We start from the raw sequence: 14,919 nt of genomic DNA on the forward strand, positions 1-14,919 counted from the left end.
CTCGGTCTAGATATCAACGCACCCATGGGCCTCCTTTCCTAAGAGATGGATTTGTCCCTGCACCCTCAACCTGGATTTCCCATTCTCCCACGGCTGTGCGCTTGGCTGCCACACACCTCACCAGAGGTGGCTGCATTTCAGGGTGGGGATGATGTGCAGGGATCCCCTGCTCCTTCAGCACAGCACATGCAGGGCTGATTGGCAGAGATGCTGCTCCTTAGACCGGCAGGATGTGCTGGTAGCAAATCCCCTCTCAGGATCTTCTAGTCAAAACCCTCGTCCCCCAGCTCAGTCCCACTGGTGCCTCCTCCAAAGCCCAGGGCTAATAACCCTCATGCCGCAGGGCCTGATTCCTAGGGACAGCGTCGGAGCTCAGCATCAGCACAGGCTGGGGAGGGCCGGCTGTTCGGATTATGTCACATGCCCACTGAATCTTGGGAACTGGCGTTGGCCAAGAATTTCAGTGACCTGCCCGGACGTCCTCAAGTGTCTCTTGCCCCTCAGGACTCGGGGTCAAAAAGCCCCCCAGACATGACTGCGGCTTGCAAGCCAGATTTTCGGAGCTGCTGAGGCTGGAGACTGGGGACGGCTCCTGGGGCGGGGGGAGTTTGTGCTGGACGTTTCCCGATGCCCTTTGGAAGGAATCGCTCAGGGCTGGGCGTGGGTGTGAATGGGACCCTCCCTCACACGCGCGACCCTTCAAAATGACTCCCAGGGTACTCGGGTACCGTGGGGGATAAATCCCTGCAGAGCCCAGCAGCCCTAGGCCCATAGGCGTGTGTACGGGGTGTGTTGGGTGTGCCTAGGCACACCCGAGTGCAGGGGTGGGCAAGCTCATCCTGCCCGGCCTGCCTGAGCTCCCGGGCAGGGAGGCTCCCCCCGGTGCCGCCCCTGCCCTCCCCCATCCCCTGGAGCCTCAGCGTGCCGCGTCCAGGAGCGGCCCTGGACAGTGCTGCAGCGGCGTGGCCCCGGCGGGACCCGAGCTCCTGCCACTCGGAGCTGCGTGGTAAGGGGGCCGGGGCCGGGGGGTTGGATAAGGGGCAGGGAGTCCCGGGGGGGGGGTTTGGATGGGGGCAGAGGTTCTGTGGGGGGGCAGTCAGGGGCCGGAGAACGGGGGGTTGGGTCGTGGGAGTTCCGGGGGTCTGTCAGGAGGTGGGGGGGGTGGATAGGGGTCAGGGCAGTCAGGGGACAGGGAGCGGGGGGGGGGTTGGTGGGGTGTGGGGGTCCCAGGGTGGTGGTTGGGGGGGTCTCGGGGGAGGTGGTCAGGGGACAAGGAACAGGATGGGTCGGGGATTCGGGGGGGGCAGTCGGGGGGCAGGAAGCAGGTGGGGGTCTGATAGGGGGTGGGGCCAGGCCGTTTGGGGAGGCACAGCCTCCCCAACCTGGCCCTTCCTACAATTCTGGAACCTCGATGCGGCTCTCGGGCCAAAAAGCTTGCCCCCGCCTGCCCTAATGTCTCGAAAAGAAAGTGGCTAATTGAATGGCTAGATACGCTCTGTCTAGACAGCCCGCGGTCGCGCGCGGTCCTCCCCTCCGACTACTAGTCTGGAAAATCTCTGAGCTAGCTAAGCGGCCGCGTCAGGCGTGCCCAGGGCGGCGTCTCCAGTGTTCGTAATCTTTGTCTCATGTACGCTACTGAAATAGCAGAACAAGACCGCGGCTTCCCGTTTTAATTCAGCCGTATGACACCCCCTTTCAATTTTAAAATATGGATTGGTTCGTTGGGAAGCTAAGAAAAGGAGCAGGCAAGCCGGTCCTGTGAAGGAGCCTTTCCGAAACCAGCCCATGGAACAAACAAACAGAGCGGAACAATGTCCCAACAGCGCCTCGGCTCACGCGTGACTTTGTACATTGAACAAGACTTGGCTTCGTCCGTTCGTTGCAATGACGGGATTGAGGCATTTAAGTCCATAACACCTGGTGAGCGACGTCTCCTTCGCTGGGACAGGAAGATGAAGAAACCTCAATCTGGTTTGGGCAATTTGGGTTAGCTCATTATCTGGTTAAAGATAAAGATCATGAAAAGTGACTGTATCTTTGTCCACGCCTGGGTATCCCGGCAGCAAACATTTGGCATTTTGTGTCTCATTTTGTAAGTAAAGTTTAGTTGTTCATTTAAAAAAAATTAAGTTTAGTTCAGTGTTAGTTTCTTTCGTTAGTTTGATGAATAAAAGTGATGCCCTTTATGGCTGAGTATTCAATAAATGCTCGCCTTTCAAAACAAAACAAAATCAAATCCCCTGGGTGCACACCCCCCTAATGATATGTGCCCCTCACGCCTGGACCCACGCCCCAGCCCCGCAGCAGGAAGGGCGCGCCGGCCCTCAGCCAAAATGCACGGCCCACGCCAAGGATTTAAGATGTTAATGAGCGTTAATTTGCATGTCAGGGGCGGAGCTGCCCAAATCTTACCAGCCTGCTATGCCAGCTCCACCTGGAGCCAGCCAGGTGCCCGCCAGAGGCCAGGCAGTTTATGGCAGACCCAAGGCTGGCTTGGTTAGTGTCACACCCCTTTGGGGGGCTGGTTTGCTGATCCTCCACCCTCCTGCACCTCAACACGTGCGACCCCCTCCCATCTCCACCAGCTGGGGTGCAACGGGCAGCAAGGAGGAGGCTGGGGGAGGCGGCGCATGGGGCGGTTTCTGGTACTGGGTGGGGCAGGCCGTGGGGACTGGGGTTGGCAGGTGGTGTGGAGAGTGTGGTGGGGCTGAAGGCCGCCCTGAGCCCTGCCCTGCTAACCACACAAGGAAACGACATTTCCGCCTGCGAGCATCGGGTGCAAGGTGGAGCTCAGACTCTGGATTCCTGCAGGTCCTGCCTCGGTGTCTGGGCAGCAGCCAGCAAAGGGTTAAGGGGGAAAAACCCAAGAGGCAGCATGGCCTGGAGGAATAGGGCGAAGGTTGGGTGCCAGGACTCCTGGGTTCTATCCCAGCTCCGGGAGGGGAGTGAGGTCTAGTGGTTAGAGCAGGAGGCTGGGAGCCAGGACTCCTGGGTTCTCTCCCTGGCTCTGGAAGAGGAGTGGGGTCTAGTGATTGGGGCTGGGAGCCAGGACTCCTGGGTTCTAATGATGGTTTTGCCATTGACTCCCTGTGTAACCTTGTCCAAGTCCCTCCCCGGCTCCAAGCTGGAGGAGGAGGATCCTGCCCCAGCAGCTGCGGGGGCCGCGTGGCTGGAGCAGGCAGATTGCCCAGTGCTCAGAAAGTGCCAGTGAGCTCCCGAGTGATTGGGCTGGGCCAAGCCAAGGTAAGAGCCCAGTACAAACAGCCCAGCTCCCTTCCCCGCCCCGGCCTGACGAGGTGATGGGGCCCAGCTGCCTCCAGCTCGTCCTACAGCTCCCCAGAGCTCAGCCCCTCGCTGCTCCCAGGAGCTGAGCTTTGGGCCCCAGAGCTGCAGCAATGGGGGCGGGGGGCTTTTGGTCTGTGCTCCCAGTGGAGCAGAAAGTCCCCATCCCCCCCCATGGACGGAGGTGACCCCGGCTGGAAACGGTTCTGCTCGGCTCCTGCGAAGAGCTGCAGAGCTGGTGAGTGCAGGGCTGCAGGCTGCTAAAATAGGGGGGAGGCAGGAGCAGGGGACCTGGGCGTCCCTGCTCCTGTTTTTAACCCCGATGGGTTAGTGCAGCCTGACCCGTTCCAAAGGCAAAGCGGGGGGGTGGGGGAGAGCCAGGTGGGGCGGGCAGGCTGCGGGGGAGTGAGGTTGCCGGCTGGGGAATGGGGTTTGTAGGGCTTGGCTGTAGGGTGGCTCAAGTCAGCTGGGCAGGGTGTGAGCAGGTGGGGGGCTTCTGGCAAGGGGGAGGGTTGCTGTGGGGCATCAGGGAGGGGGTTTCCTGGTACCAGAGGAGGGGTCGGGGGTCGACTGGGAGGCTTAATTTGGTGATGTTTGCCAGGCTCTGAGTGGGCGGCCTGGGAAAGGGAGGGGTCAGAGGGTCATTATAACATCTCTAGGCCTGTTCCTTGCGCAGGCCTCAAACTCAGCTCCACCTGGAGGAGAGTCCCCAGCAGCTGTGAGCAGGGGGGGGTCTATGACACACAGGGGAGAGGCTCCGATTCCACCCCGCAGCAGGCGGTGTGGGGTGGGGGGAAGGCAGCTGACACAACAGCGTCATTGCGTGAACCAGAGTAGTTTATTGGGTCTGCGATGCCAGCCGGGGGGGTGGGGGGCGGCGTTGTGTGTCCCTCCCGTGCTGGGCGGCGGGGCCGGGCTCAGAACTGGACGTAGGACAGGACCACGTCGCCGTTGATCTCCAGCGTGTCGATCTGCTGGAAGTTGTGGAAACGGTGGTTGTAGTTGAAGAGCGGCTGCCCGTTGGCGAAGACCTTGAAACGTCTGTTCCCACAGCGGATGGAGAGCTGGGGAGGGGGGGAAGAGCGGCCGTGAGATGGAGCCAACGGGGACAGCCGTGAAGGAGCTGACCCTTTATGGGACCAGGCAGGCAACATGGGCTAGTGGAGACCGTGCTGCCAGAGAATCCTCATTAGCTGCTAACTGTATAGGGGCTATGAGACACAGACATGCAGTTCTGATGCCATCCAGCAGAGGGCAGCATCACGCGCGCACTCTCTCTCTCTGCTCTAGAAGACCCTGGGCTTGAGCTAAAGGAGAATCCCCATTCGCTGCTAGCAGGAAAGGGCATATGACACACAGACGAGGAGTTTACTCACATCAAAGTACTGGCCAGGCTGGAAGGGGTTGTGAGGCAGCTCTCGCTCCTCTGAGCCCCACTGCCCGTTCAGGAGGCTGTTCCTGACCACGGTCTTCTCGTTCAGGCGAGGGTTAATATGCAGGGCGATATCCTTGGAGTAGCCCATCTTGAAGTTGATTCTGAAGCTGGGGAGGCAGAGAACCGGTGAAGTTGGAGGCTAGTGGGTGGGGGGACGGGGGTCATCTGCCCTTGAGTGGGGTGTGGCTTTGGGGGAGGCGGGCAGGGCTGGACATACAAGCCAGCTGAGCCTGTAGCCAGATATACAACGCCACTGCACCTGGATGGGAGAAGCCTAGTCTGGGCTAGAAAGCACGGCCTCCGGGTTGGAGCACAGGGCCGGGAGCCAGGACTCCTGGGTTCTCTCCCCAGCTCTGGGAGGGGAGTGGTGTCTAGTGGTTACAGCAGGGGGGGCTGGGAGCCAGGGCTCCTGACTTCTATCGTCAGCTCTGTGCAGAGTCACCATGAGACCTGGGGGTGGGGCAAGTCACTTCCCCCCCTGCTGGTGCCTCAGTTTCCCCTGCTGACAGCAGTGCAATAGCTGCATACCTCTTAGCACCCTGCGGGACTAATCCTTTCACCACCACTGTCTTCTTGGATGTCAGCCCGCCTGGGAAGTTAGCCACGTAGGGGACTTGCTGCAAGAGAATGGAGACCTCCCGGCTAGAATGGTCGTATCCGGTGCTGGGGTGAGGAGCGTCCCAGATGTGTGGCAGGGAAGTGGCTCAGTGGGGGCGCTCTCCCCTCAGAGTCAGTGCAGACCCCCGTGGAGCACTAGAGGGTGCTGGTGGGGCCCCGGATTTGGATACAGGGGTGCTAACGCGGTGCCCAGGTAATCCTGCCTCCCAAACCTCCCCCGGCAGGTCCAGTTGAACGGGGGAAGTGAGATGGGGGGGGAGGGGTGTTCTTTTCTTCCTGCCACCAGCTTCGTTCAGTGTGGCTCTTGGCCAGCTGGCACATTCCACCCCAGAGGTGGCTGCACTCCGGGGCTGGGGGAAGAGTTGTGGGAGAAACCATAAGGTGGCTTCATTGCAGGTGCGAAAGGGCAGAGAAAACCCCAAGTCTGCCACACTTACCGGGTGAAAGGAAGCAGGGCCAGCCATCATCTGTGGGGCAGAGAAATCCAGGAGTTATTAATCTGGCCAGCCGTGGTATGGCCCAAACCTCCCTCCCTAAGGCCTTGGGGGTGTCTCCGTCCCTGCGGTCCACAGAACTGGCCGTCACCTGATGGCTCCTCTCTAGTTTTCCAGGAAATATCTGGCCTTTCCTTAGCTAAAGTCCTCCCTAGCCCAGCAGTTGCCAGTTGGATACAGGATTCGCCTCCACTTCCCGTCTTAAACTGCTGTGTAGAATTGCAGGGCAGCCGTTAAACGGTAGCTGCTCCCCACCCCAGGGGTGGCTGCATCTCAGCGCTGGGCTTTACAAACCGTTCTCAGTAATAAGAGGGTGTTTATCGGGGAATTTCTTCCTCCCTGGGCCCCAGTGTACTTACCGGCAGGCTTGTGGGTGGCGGAGGCATATTTGGCTGCATGCCCTGAGAGAGAGAGACAATATAAGGGGGGTTACAGGGTCTGAGGCTGCAGGGTTGGAAATGCTCTCCTTAGAGAAGCCCGGGCGAGCTGGGGCCATGGCTCTGATCCAGGGAGGAGTGGGGCCGGGGATCCTGGCTAGAGGGGCCCATAGGATCTCTGCTCCCCAGGGGAAGTGGCTGCTCAGCAGAGGGAAGGTCCCTGTGACTCTTCTTTGTGTGTGTGTGGGGGGGGGGGGAGGACCCCGTGCAGGCCCCCCGGTCCTCCCCTCTGGGCTTGTCACACTGCGGCAGGCGAGGGACTGCATGGGGGCCCAACGAAGCCCTGCTGGCTTGTGGGGTGGCGTGTAGCTGCGATAGTGGACTGGGTGCCCCCGAGTTGCCCACCCTGAGCTGGCATCTCCCCCAGCCCCGGGCAGGTGGGTCTTCTGGGTACTTACAAGCATCCCGGGTTGCGGGTAATACATCCCCTGCAGGAAGGAAACAAGTGTGACACTGGGCACAGAGAGGGGAGAGGTATTGTCGAGCCCGGACTCCTGGGTTCTATCCCCAGCCCTGGGAGGGGAGTGGGGTCTAGTGGTTAGAGCAGAGGGGGCTGGGGGCCAGGACTCCTGGGTTCTATCCCCAGCCCTGGGAGGGGAGTGGGGTCTAGTGGTTAGAGCAGAGGGGGCTGGGGGCCAGGACTCCTGGGTTCTATCCCCAGCCCTGGGAGGGGAGTGGGGTCTAGTGGTTAGAGCAGAGGGGGCTGGGGGCCAGGACTCCTGGGTTCTATCCCCAGCCCTGGGAGGGGAGTGGGGTCTAGTGGTTAGAGCAGAGGGGGCTGGGAGCCAGGACTCCTGGGTTCTATCCCCAGCCCTCCTACCATCCAAGCTCTCAGCTTTTCCCCAGAACCAACCCATGCGCTAGCGATTTGGCTGCGGGGCCGGTGCTGTGCGTGAGTGTCAAAGTCCCGCATCTCCCTGGGGAAGGCCTGTCCCCTGTCTCCACCACCCACGTGTGCCCCCACCCCCTGGTCACTCACCCCGCCCCCCATCATGCCCCCTCCGATGACATTGAGCGACTGCAACTCGAGGTCCCCGTCCGCTTCGACGACCTGCACGCGCTCGGGTGGGATGCGGTGCTGGAACTCGCAGCAGGGGGTCCTGTTCACCATGATCTGGGGTGTGAGACGGGCAGCATCAGGACCTGGCCCCCTACCCCACCCCTCGCGGAGCAGAAGAGCCTCTCTGGGTGGGGGAGGGGAGACCTGATGTCTTGGGGTTTACCCTGGGAACACAGGGGGGACGGCTGCCAAGCAGACTCTGGGGATCAGCTGCTGATGTAGGAATTGGGGGGGGGGTCTTTTCTCCCCAGCCCCTTTGGCTTCCTTCTGACCCCTGCTGGCAGGGCAAGACTGGGGGGGTCAGGAAATTGGGGGTGAGGTCTCCTGGCCCCCCATTTTAGAGAGCAGGTGTTGGGATGTGTTTTGGGGGGAACAATTCCCCCTTTCAAAGCCATCTGATTCCACCCAGATGGGGGGAGCTGGGTGTCACCCCCCACCCCTTTTCCCAGGCCTTTGGGGAGCAGCCCCCAGCCCGCTGGCTTGGAACATTCAACTGCAGATGGGGTATCATGCCCCCCCCATTTGACCCCATCCTCTTGATCCAGTGGGGCCCACCCCCCCTATGGGTTTCTCCCCACCCCCCACATTTCCCCTGCCACAAATGGGGGATCCCTCCAATGGCATATTATCCCTCTGCCCCCAATTCAGAATGTGGCCATCCACAGGCCCCCCTGCCCCCCAATATCCCTTGTGCCTCCCACAGGCCTCCCCATACCCCTTCCCCCCACCCCGATATCCCTTGTGCCCCTCCCCCCCATCCCGCCCCACCTGGTAGCCCTCGGGGGTGATGGTGAAGAGCAGCTCGAAGGGCTCCCCCTCGTGGAAGGGCATGTTGTGCTCGTGCTCCTCCTTGGCCCACTTGCCCTGCTGGAAGCTGTTGAGGACGATCTTGTCCCCGCTGTCGAAGCGGGGGTTGAAGTGCAGGGCGATATCGGCCCCCTTCTGCGGGCCGCAGGAGAAATTCACGCGGAACCTGGGGGTGGGGGTGGGGGGGTGAGCGAGCTGCGGGGGGTGGGGGTCACGGATCCCACCCCCTGCGTCGAATGTCTAAATCCAGACGGGCTTGTTTTCCTAACGGATCCGCTCCAGGAGTTACCTCTGGCCTGGGTTATCCCGGGGGTCAGACTACCTGACCCCCGCGGTCCCTTCCGGCCTGGCCGCAGCTCTTACAAAGAGCGGGGCGCCCCGCTGGGGACCTCGTCCGCTGGCGGGGCATGGGCAGGCGGGGAACGGGCGCCGCCCAGGGGGGCTGGGCTGCGGGGAGCGGACTGCTGAGGAGATGGAGAGGGCTGGGGGAGTCTGGCCCGGCTGCAGGCTGCGGGGCCCGGGGGGGGGGGGGTTGATTGGGTCCCTGGCTATCAATACCTGGGTGGGGGGAGCGGCTGAGACCCAGGGTTGGCTCAAGGGGAAATGGGCCCAGCAAAAAATTGCAGCTGGAAATTCAGAAGGTTTCTAGCCATCTAGCTGCACTGCTGACCCCTCCTGGGTGGACTCGGGGCTGCTGGGCTGTGTGTCATAGGCCCTATACTGCCGAGTTCAAGGCGCTGGAGCGGAGAGGGGCTGAGTCCTGTTCCCATGAGGGGAGGAGCTCACCCTCTTGTGAAGGAGGGATCCACACCTCTCCCCCCCCGTGGGGGAGGGGCAGTCGCTGCAGGGAGGGGGTCAAGGGACCTCTCCCTCTCCCCAAAGAGGGAATGGGGTGGCAATGTGAGGCAAATGCCCCAAACCAGGGGCCGGTAGCCAGATCTAACTAGCCCGCAGCAGCTCCGAGCGGCGATGGGTCCTGGGGGGGTGACTTTCTGGAGTTGCCATGACAATGGCACCTCCCCCAGCGTAGGGGTGTGTCAGGTATACACGCTGCACATTCTGGTGCAGGCCCTCGGATCCGATCCCCTTTCACCCCGTCTCCCCTCCTTGCTCGGCCAGGAGCTCCGGGCCTTTCCCCCACATTCCTCTGTCGGCAGGTTCCTGTTTCTCGGGTTTAATGAGCCACAAGCCCAAGGTCATCACCCTCGTTAAACATCCCGCCGCGCTTTTTGCTGCGTCCTGGCCAAACTGGACCCGTCTGCCTCCCGAGATCCCCTCCTCTGGGTGACTCTGCTCCGTACTGCCTGTTCCACCCCAGAGGCGGCTGCATCTCTGCACTGGGGGAGAGATCCCTGTATAACCAGCCCCCGTGCCCCACATGAGCCCAGCTGTCCCCCTCGCCTCCCCCACTGCCCGAAGTGTTACCTCTTGGTGTGATGGGGCACCGTGCCCTGAACGTAGATGGACATCCCGGGCCGCAGCCCCCCGACGATGGGGGTGGCATGAGGGAGGGGCTGAGAGATGGGGAAGGAGAGAAGATGCTGAGGGGGGAATTGACCGGTGACACTGCTGAACCCGTAGACACACAGTGCTGGGTGCCTGTCCCCCTCCCCACTGCCCGCTCCTGGCTGCTTTAGCGATGATTGCCCCCCTCCACTGCCCTCCAGCCTCGCCTCTCCCTGATTTGCCTGCCCTGGGGCTGGGATCTGACCAGAGCCCCTTTGGGAACCAGGCCGGGGCTCCAGGCTGCAGCAGGGCCAGGGGAAACTGATCGCTTTGCAGGAGGAGTCTGGGGGGACACATGGCCCCTTTAACACGCTCCTTGGCTAGCAGCATTCCCCCCACCCCAAACCAACTGGGGGCGGAGGGGACACACCCCAGCCTGCAAGCTCTGCCTTTTCTGCGGCTGATTCTAGTTAGCGGGCATCTGTACCGCCCTTTGGGATCCTTGGGGAAAGGAGCCGTGGAGGGACCGTGCGTTAGTTATGAATGGATCCCACCCCACCGGTGAACTGGATGGGACTGCCCAGGGCTCCGGCTGGGCTGGCTGAGAAACACACAGGGGATCGGGAGGGTTTCCCATGCCCTGGGCCTCACCCCATCCTAACCCCCCTCGCCCCTGGGCTCTTAGCCAGGTGCCTTCCAGAGCGGATCCCCCAGGTCCCGGGGGAAAAGCCGGCTGGCTGGCGGGGACGGGATCCAAGCAGAGCCGGTGTCCGTCGGCCGGCTATGGGAATCTCTGCTGTTTGGTGAGCTGAGCAACCTGTCCCCGGGGTGAGTCTAGAACGTTCCCACCCCAGACCCCCCTGCAGCTCATCTGCCCCAGCGTCCTCACCCCCACGGGGGCCCCTGTTTGTTTTTGCCTTGGTGGCATCGGAGCTCGGGCAGGTACCGAGCCCGGCTGCCTATGCCTGCCAGCTGCTGTCTGTCGGCATCTCGGCACGGGGTGTAAATTACGCATCGGTTTGGGGGATTTTCCCATGGTGTAACTGACCCACCAAGAGATGGGGCCAGCAACTAACCAGAGTGCCAGACGAGGGGTGCCTTCCCTGAGCGGGGAGGCAGAATCAGGCCCCTGCTCGCCGCCAGCCAGCTGGGAAACTTTCCAGCGTCACCAGCCAGGCGACCCCGAGACCCAGCCATGCATTAGGGGGCAGGGGGGCCGGATGCAGCTAGCCGAGGGGGAGGGCTGCCTTGCTGGATATCAGTAGCCACCGTCCATCCAGGGGCCAGCGGGGTGTAAACCTGCAGCGACTCCACCCGCTTTGGAGACGCCACTGGATTTGTGCCGGTCGTAATGGAGATTGAAGTTATTTAGGTGCCCAACTCCCATGGGTTTCAATAGGAGTCAGGCGCCTAAATTGAACGTGAGCCTCGTTGTGCGTCTTTTACTGAGCTGAGCTGCTGCCGTTTCACGATGCCTAGGAGAGATTTGGCCAACGGGCCGGTGAACGAGGGGACGCGCAGGGCCGTGGGCCTAGTGAGATTCAACCGTGTTTGCGGGGCCAGACGTAGGGTTTGTGTGAAAAATGTCACACCCGGTTCCCGACCTTGCACCCGCTCAGTGGAGCCCTCCGGTGGCGGGTTCGGCCAGAGCTGGGTACCTCCGTTAAGAGGCCATGCAACTGCCTCTGGGGAGCAGTGGGTGCGACAGGCACCCCCGAGCTAGGCTGAAGCAAATTCTCTACCTATGGAGTCGGATCGGCCCGAAATTTGCTCAGATGGGGCTGGGGCCCGGGGAGGGTCCGTATTCAAAGTGGTTGGAACGAGGGGTTCCAGGGGGGAGGGGGCGTTAAAAAGACAGACTTCGCCCTTGGGTGCGAAACGGCTCCAAGCGATGCCGTGCTCCCAGCGGGCAAACAGGTCAGCTCAGGCAAACAGCAGCGTGGAAATCTTTCTGGGCCTGCCACTTTCTCTCCTCCGCTCCGAGCTGTTTCCTTCCTTTGCTTTGTTCCTGGCTGGCTGCGGGGGGCCTGGGGGAGCCCAGAGCCATGCCGAGGGGTGTGTGGGGGGGTGACACTTACCGGGTTGTAGATGGGCTGGTAGCCGGGTGCAGGGACGTAGGCCATCGGGGCGCTGGGGTCTCTCCCTGTGCAGCGAATGGGCAGGGCGGAGCACAGGGAGAGGAACAAGCGGAGGGAAGGGGGTTTATAGTCCTGGATTGGGAGGCGGGACGGCCAGGCCACTCGGCCGGCCTCCGCCCACCTGCCCAGGAGAGGTGTTGCCCTGCCCAGCCGCACCCAGCTCCGTGGAAAATCCTCATTTTGAGTGGAAATGGCAAAGCCAGATTTCTGATGATCTAGTGGTTGAAGCTGGGGACGGGGAGGGCTGGGAGGCAGGACGCCTGGGTCCCATTCCTAGTCTGGTAGGAGATGGGTTAGGGCAAAAGGGGTTGAGAGTCCGGACTCCTGGGTTCCATCCCCAGCTGTAGGAGGGATTGGGGTCCGGTGGTTAAAGCGGGGTGGGGGGCTGGAGCCAGGACTCCTGGGTTCTATTCTGGAATTGTTCACCCCACAACGTGACTGGAGCAGATCCCCTGTCCAGTGTCACATGCGCTCTGTAACCATGGAGCTGGGCCAGTTGGTTTCCCCTCGCGTGCCTGGTGACATCCCCCTTGTGGTGACTGGGCCCTGCAGAGTGGGGTGGGGATGTGGGGGGCTAGTGGTTAGAGCAGGGGGGCTGGGAGCCAGGACTCCTGGGTTCTATCCCCAGCTCTTGCTCACAGATTTTCCATTGACCCAATCCCAGGGCTGACAGCTTAGATTGGGGGAATGGGGGTGGCGCTGGGCAGGACTCAGCTGTGCCACCCCCCCTTGGCTTAGGCCTAGGGTTGCCAATCTTCCAGGATTGTCCTGGAGTCTTCAGGAATTAGGGTCACCTTTAATGGCATGTGACGAGACCTCCAGGAATACGTCCAGCCAAAATTGGCAGCCCTGCTTTGGGCTGATCCTTTTCCCTCTCCGTGCCCACATTTCTCCCCCACCATGAGAGCAGCCGATCCCAGAGTCCCGGGCTCAGGGGGCACCTGCAGCTTAGGAAAGGCAAAGGGCCGGGCACTGGGCCGCATGTCCAGCTGGAGGCGAAGGTCCAGCCATCATTGGAGCCAGCACATGGGTAGCAGGTGACCTGGCTTGGAGCTGGGGTGCTGGCATAAGGCAGGGGATCTGGGTCTGGGGGAGCAGAGGAGGGGACTCGCTGCAGGAGACCAGGGGAGGGCTGGGCACGGCTCCTCCCTGTGCCCTTTCCCCCAGGAGGTGCAGCTCTCCAGAGAGCCGTGCCCAGATGACAGATGGGTGCCATCCTGGGGCTTTGTTTGCTGAGGAGGGGAGCGTCCCTGCCTGACCGTGGGCGGCTGGCTCAGCACGGCAGAAAGCAAAAAAGGGGGGCAGAGGGGGGGTGCAGCACGCAGGGGAGGGACTGGCTTCCTCATTCCTAAGCATTGTGGCGGGGCCCCTCGACCCTGTGCACGGGGGACGCTGTGGCATTTGTGTTTCGGATTCTGTGGTTACCAAGGCCAGATCCCGGGCCCTGCCCGCTCCCCCACGGAGCCAGTTCCCCGGAGCTGCGCTGGGATCTGCAAGCTCTGCTCAGACCGGGGCAGGCTGAGCAGAGAGCGGGGAGCCGGGAACCCCAGCCGTCCTGTGCCAGTTCCCCAGGGGCGATGTTCCTACGGGCCTTGGCACTGGTGTTAGGGCAGCACCTGGGGCCCACCCTTCCCACAATGGGGCTTCATTGGGCCGGGCGCTGCAAAGACCCAGCGTGAGGGACGGGGGTCAGGTCTGGCGTTACGAGTGTTGTGCGTATGGTGTGTATTACGGTAGCAGGTGAAATCCGGGCCCCATTGTGCTCCCAGTCTGAATCATTAGTGAAGGGGTGGGGAAACTGAGGCACAGAGAGACATGACTTGCCCAAGGCATGAATAGACCCCAGGCGTCCTGATTCCCAGTGCTGGCAACTGCCTCCCTGTGAGCAGGGTGAGAATTAAGTCCCATGCTCTCAGCCCGCTTGCGGGGGTGGGGGTGGGGGGGGGGAAGACCAGGGCCCTGGGTCACTCCCCACCCCCAGCTCCGGCTGGAGTGGGGGGGCCGACCAAGTCCAGGCCATTCATGCAGGCTGGCACAGGTCAGCGTCTCTTCCGAGGGCTGAGCCTTCCCCCACAACAGGGGAAGAGGTACAGATGGGACGGTGCCGCGGAGCCGCATCACGCCAGCCCAGGCCAGAGGAAGTTTAGCCCCCGGTTGCAGGGAGCCACCTTGGAAGGAGGGTGACTGGCCTGACCTCAGCTGTCCCCCAGGCACCGAACCCAATAGCCTTTCCTCGTCCTAGCCTTCACTGCTGTTTGCTCTGCCTGCAGGCCAGTGCCACGGAGCTAATTTAAATGGGCCAGAGGACAGGCCAACAGAGGTGGGGCGGTTGGAAGAGCCAGCGCCCCTTGGCTCTGTGCCCCATCCCGTCCCCTCCCCACCCAGAGCTCTCCGAGGAGTTGGGTTTTATGGGCTGATTGCTCGTTAGGTTGGGTGGGAGGGTAGCAAAGGTCACAGCTGACTAGGGCAGGGTCTGTGGGTGTGCGGGAGACGGCCTTACAGGCCCCTGCGACATCGGGGAGCGGTGGTGCCGAGAACATTTTCAGCTGCAAAAATGCAGATTTGGCGACCGTGGAATTCGCGTCGGTTTCGCCAGCTGGGTTGGGGTGAAAAAAACCACTCCCCCCTAAAGGCTGGTGAATCGCTTCCATTTGCCACGTCCTTCTGTTTAAGCCAAGCAAGCCAACCCCCTCCCCACCCCACCCCACCCCGCTTCCAACAGAAGGAAAAAACCAGCTCAATATTTTTGCTGCCCTGAAGCTTTTTAAAGCTTTTCAATGCAGCAAAAGGTCAACCCCACGAATTGGGGGGTCACCCCCAAGGGGAAACCTCAGAGCTGCGCCAGCTCTGGTGATCACAGTGCACGTGGGCGGGGCCAGCCTGGATGGCTCGCGGACTTCAGCCCCAGTGGGAGTCCAGGAGCGCTCCGTGCCAAGGGGCAGCGGGTGCATCACAGGGCTCCCTGGCGCTGGGCTTGCCCCACCGGTCGCTTACAGTCTCGGCTGAAAGCCTGTGGCAGATGGGGCATCGTACAGGAAACGTGCGAGACGTGTTGGCTGTAGGTCTGTGCGTTTGGGGGGCACAGACACCGGTCAGGCCTCAGGTACAGCCCCCGTCCCGCTCTCAGGCCGCTCCTCTGCCAATTTCACAACGGCCACCCGCTGCCAGGCGAAGCAAAACTGCAGGGAGTAAAGCCAATGAA

At 61.9% G+C, this 14,919-nt stretch overlaps 1 protein-coding gene across 2 annotated transcripts; it reads right to left on the minus strand.

The window, feature by feature from the left end:
• Positions 1-4,116: 4,116 nt before the first annotated feature.
• LGALS4 (galectin 4) lies at positions 4,117-14,373 on the minus strand. Of its 2 annotated transcripts, XM_073321760.1 has the most exons (10): positions 11,658-14,373; positions 9,559-9,647; positions 8,095-8,299; positions 7,246-7,380; positions 6,665-6,694; positions 6,189-6,230; positions 5,773-5,802; positions 5,246-5,334; positions 4,659-4,824; positions 4,117-4,346 (listed from the first exon to the last, which is right to left on the minus strand). In XM_073321760.1, exons 1-10 carry the CDS (start codon positions 11,700-11,702, stop codon positions 4,200-4,202), a joined length of 978 nt encoding a protein of 325 aa, XP_073177861.1. In that variant the 5' UTR covers positions 11,703-14,373; the 3' UTR covers positions 4,117-4,199. The 2 variants fall into 2 exon arrangements, with proteins under 2 accessions (XP_073177861.1, XP_073177862.1); XM_073321761.1 differs by lacking the exon at positions 6,665-6,694.
• Between the last annotated feature and the right edge of the window lie 546 nt (positions 14,374-14,919).

Source organism: Lepidochelys kempii, chromosome 23 (genome assembly GCF_965140265.1).
Source record: "Lepidochelys kempii isolate rLepKem1 chromosome 23, rLepKem1.hap2, whole genome shotgun sequence".
Taxonomy (NCBI): Eukaryota; Metazoa; Chordata; order Testudines; family Cheloniidae; genus Lepidochelys; species Lepidochelys kempii.

Bases quoted from the DNA above. Each gene is read 5' to 3' on its own strand.
- LGALS4 (XM_073321760.1), bottom strand. From the start codon at position 11,702: ATGGCCTACGTCCCTGCACCCGGCTACCAGCCCATCTACAACCCG. The intron at 9,648-11,657 runs GTAAGTGTCACC...CCCATCTCTCAG, and splicing joins ACCAGCCCATCTACAACCCG to CCCCTCCCTCATGCCACCCC. The intron at 4,347-4,658 runs GTGAGTAAACTC...CCCCCTCCCCAG, and splicing joins AGCCTGGCCAGTACTTTGAT to CTCTCCATCCGCTGTGGGAA.